This window comes from Ricinus communis, chromosome 6 (assembly GCF_019578655.1).
Source record: "Ricinus communis isolate WT05 ecotype wild-type chromosome 6, ASM1957865v1, whole genome shotgun sequence".
Lineage (NCBI taxonomy): Eukaryota > Viridiplantae > Streptophyta > Magnoliopsida > Malpighiales > Euphorbiaceae > Ricinus > Ricinus communis.
This window is the reverse complement of record NC_063261.1, coordinates 18,547,869-18,551,872: the sequence shown is the minus strand read 5'-3', so window position 1 is coordinate 18,551,872 and position 4,004 is coordinate 18,547,869. Positions and strand designations below refer to the sequence as shown.

The window sequence follows — 4,004 nt, the reverse complement described above, 5'->3', positions numbered from 1 at the left end:
CAAATTAGTGGACTTATTCTAAAATGTCTTAGTGCATGAACTTGAAAAAAGAAATATTTTTAGTTATATTATATATAAATACATTGTTATTATACATTAAGGTATATTTTTATAAATAAAAAAAAAACATTATTTATAAAAAGAATATTTATTATATATGAAAATATATCTAGCACTTAAAAAAAAATTAAAAGAAAAAAACAGATCAGACTAGGCCTTACTCCAATTTGATTATAATTCTATGCAAGTCCGGCCCAAATTGCACAAATTCGGAAAGATTCTGTCAATAAATTTACTTTTTTGGGGTGACTATGATTTATTAAACCAAATAATAATATACTATGATTATATGATTAATTACCATTAATATAATTGTTAAACCAGCAATCAACTTACAGCTAAGCTTGACCCAAAATTAAAAATAAAAAATAAAAAAACTTACAGCTAAGCCTAACCAAAGCAAGCTTACTGTTCGTATTAGTTTGAGTTCCAGTTGGCAGTCTAATATTAGTTCTTCTTCTTATTATATTCTCTCTCTCTCTTAACCCTCAGAGTCAACACATCCACTCTCTGTTATCCCATTTCTCCAGTCGCCGTTCTCATCCCACTACTATATTGCTCCTTAGACCCCACCACCACCACCACACACCCTTCTCTCCCTTATAACAACACTCTTTCACTCTTCTTCTTCTTCTTCTTCCACCACCACCACCTCCTCCTCCTCCTACTTATATTACCCCTCATTACACCAAAATTCCATGCAACCCCTCTTCATAATCTTATAAAGCAAAACAAAAAAGAAAATATCTCTCTGTTTCCTATCTTATGGACTTGTAAACCTCCACCCGTATCCATCAATACTCAAAAGACCCCACTTTTTAACTCACTTGTCTTTGCTTCAATTTTGATTATCATGGAGAACTACTCTTATAACTCGTACCCAGAATCCGGTGACTCTTCGCCGCGATCCCGAGAGATCGAGTTTGAGAATCCCACTCCGTGGGAGGATCAGTCCCAGCAACCTCAAAGTTACAAGGCCAAATTCATGTGTAGCTACGGTGGAAAAATCCATCCACGCCCACATGACAATCAACTCGCTTACATTGGTGGCGACACTAAAATTCTCGCCGTTGATCGTAATATTAAATTCTCTGTCATGATGAGCAAGCTCGCCTCTCTTTCTGGTGATACTGATATCTCTTTTAAATACCAGCTGCCTGGCGAAGATCTCGATGCTTTGATCTCTGTTACCAATGATGATGATCTTGAGCACATGATGCATGAATATGATCGTCTCTTTCGTGCTTCTAATAAACCTGTTCGCATGCGCCTGTTCTTGTTTCCGGTGAACCCATCTCCAGCCGCGAGTTTTGGTTCTGAGGGTTCCAAATCAGAGCGTGACCGTTTCGTTGAGGCTTTGAATTCGGGTCCCACTCATGTTCCTGAAAGTACCAACACCAAACCACTGCAAAATAATGTTGATTTCTTATTTGGGTTAGAAAAGGGTATTCCTCCTCCGCCTCCTCCAGCAGCGCCGATCAAGGTGCCGGATTTAGCAGAAGTGCATGTGGGAGTGGGTCATGATGATCGGGTTATCGGTTCGGATCCAGTGGCCATACATACTCAGTTACAGAGGATGCAGATTAGGGAACAAGAGCAGCAAACCATGTATAGAAAAAACAGCGACGATAATTTAATGGGTGGTTACAGCGGCGGCGGCGTTGGAGGAGAATATTTCGGCCAAAAATTGCCTGATAAAATTCCACCGCCGTCGAGTTTACCGGTTACTGCTCCTGCGGGATTTTGGCCGGAGAAACAAATACAGAGCGGAGGATTCCCGCAGGCTGCGATGGCTGTAGCGACAACCCCGATGCCGCCAGAGCAACAACTTTATGTGTTACAGGGTCATCCGCCCGGTACTGTTTATCATGCTCCGGTAATGCGACAGGTGACTGGTCAAACAGGTCAACCATATTACATGCAAAGAATGGGAGGAGGAGGAGGACCTGAAGTTTACCGGGAACAGCCGATGTATAATATGGTTCCGCCACCGCAACAGCAGGGGCCCATGGGAGTCATGAGGCAAGGAGGGCCAGGAGGAGTTGGGATGACAGATGGAGGTTATGCACAAGTAGCGTATGATAGTGGAGTTGGGAGACAGGTCTACTATACGGCGCAGGGAGGTGGTATGGTGCAGCAACCACAACAACCTTCTCCATATCAAGGTGTTGGTGGTGGGGTGGCAGTTAGCGGTGAAATGAGACATGCTGGTGGTGGTGCTGGTGGTGGGGCTCTGAATCAGGAGGGCAAAGTGGTTAAGGTTTCACAATCTTCAGTTTAATTATGGTAAATTAAACTATAAATATTAATATCATCCATAATCCATATTTATAGATATGCTTCTAGTTTAAGTTAATTATGTGCTTTGATGTTATGTGAATTGTTAGTCTTTCTTTTTTCTTTTTCTTTTTTTTTGTTTTTTTTTTTTTTGTTCCCTTTTTGTATACAATGGTTAAGATCAAATGAATTACTAAGTAGTTTTGTTTAACCTGCAAGTAATATGTGTTTCTTGTTAGCTTAGGTTTTGTTTAATTAGTATGAAATCTTAATCTACTTACTTAGCAATGCTCCCACTAATTTTATTTTGATCTAATAATTGAGTGCACCCACATAATTCCTTAGTCTTGCAAGTTTGTATTTTTGTGTATAAATGTTGGGACTCATGATATGGTCAAGTAGGATAGCCATAATCCTAATATTTGCCTTTGATTGTATAGTTGAGCTTCTCAGCCTCTAAATGGTAATGGAGGCTTAGAGACCACTAATTGATTTGTGCCATTGTTTGTATATGCATTATTTTCTTGGAAATTGGAAACCATGGGAACAGGAATGGTTCTTGCCAGGGAGGAGAATATAGTCAGTTTCAAGATTCCATTTGAAAATTTGCATCAGTAAATGATTAGAGATAGCAATGCCAAGAATTGCTCTACCTGTTGAGACTTGAGGCTCTTCAACAAGTCACTCTCACTGACCTTGCACATATTATATCAGCCACAAAGCCCTCTACAGATTTAGGCATCTCACTGCATATGCCCAAGTCTAGTTTTGTTAGCCTCACTTCTTTTCTGCCTGCGACTAGTACTTTGCACTCATAGTCCTCCTCATTTTCTTCCTACATTTGGACTTTTTGGACACAAATTCATGAATGTTGAACCTCCAAAGGAAACACCAAATTGCTTTTTGCCACTTGCTTTTCACTATACAAAATAAATCATACTTTCTTAAAAAAAATTTAAAAGCAAACACATTTTCCATACCAATGTGAAACTGACTTTTAATCACTGATTAATTAATAAATATTAAAAGAAGTAGATCTACAAATCTAAGTAGTTGACTGGCAAGGAATTGCAGAGGCAGCATCTCTGAATGTAGCTTGCATGGTTGATTAAATGTACACCAGGGGAATCAGAGGTACATAGTGACAGTGTCCTAGTAGTTCATTTTACTCCTGTGGTTAAAAGCTGAGAATCTTGCTGATTTGAAGCTTTTGCTATCATTTTATTCCAAGTGTTTATTCTTGCCCCACAATGTTGACTCTCTTGGTATTGACAAAGAAGGTGATTATGCTCTTTCTTATTCTCATAAATGTCTGTGATTTATGCTTTTTTCTTGTAATTCTTTTAAGATTTAATCTATTCCCCCTCCTTTTTTTTTTTTCTCTTAGTTTCCTGATGAAGGAATATACTATTATTTGTCTTCTCCTCCCTCTAATGTTGGGAACTGAATTCTAAGCAAACCATGCTTTACAGGGTGGAAAATGAGGGATTGGGAGTGTATGGTTTCACATTCTTCTTTAAAAGATTTGATTCAAAGCACTTGGTTGTCAAATTAAAGCCAACCATTTTTTTTAATTTTCTTTTTTTTTTTGGGTCTTCTAAGAGTGAATCATGTTCTTAAGTAGGTAGCTGATTCACCCATTTTTTGAAATGCGTAGTGTGAGGTTA

General features: G+C 38.6%; 1 protein-coding gene across 1 annotated transcript; it reads left to right on the top strand.

Annotated features, from left to right (window-relative positions):
• Nucleotides 1-511: 511 nt before the first annotated feature.
• On the top strand, nucleotides 512-2,555 carry LOC8279189. The gene has a single exon (XM_002518274.4). The coding sequence runs from the start codon at nucleotides 914-916 to the stop codon at nucleotides 2,339-2,341; it is 1,428 nt and encodes a 475-aa protein (XP_002518320.2). The 5' UTR covers nucleotides 512-913; the 3' UTR covers nucleotides 2,342-2,555.
• Nucleotides 2,556-4,004: the final 1,449 nt, after the last annotated feature.

Coding starts and splice junctions, on each gene's coding strand:
- LOC8279189 (XM_002518274.4), top strand. CDS start 914: ATGGAGAACTACTCTTATAACTCGTACCCAGAATCCGGTGACTCTTCG.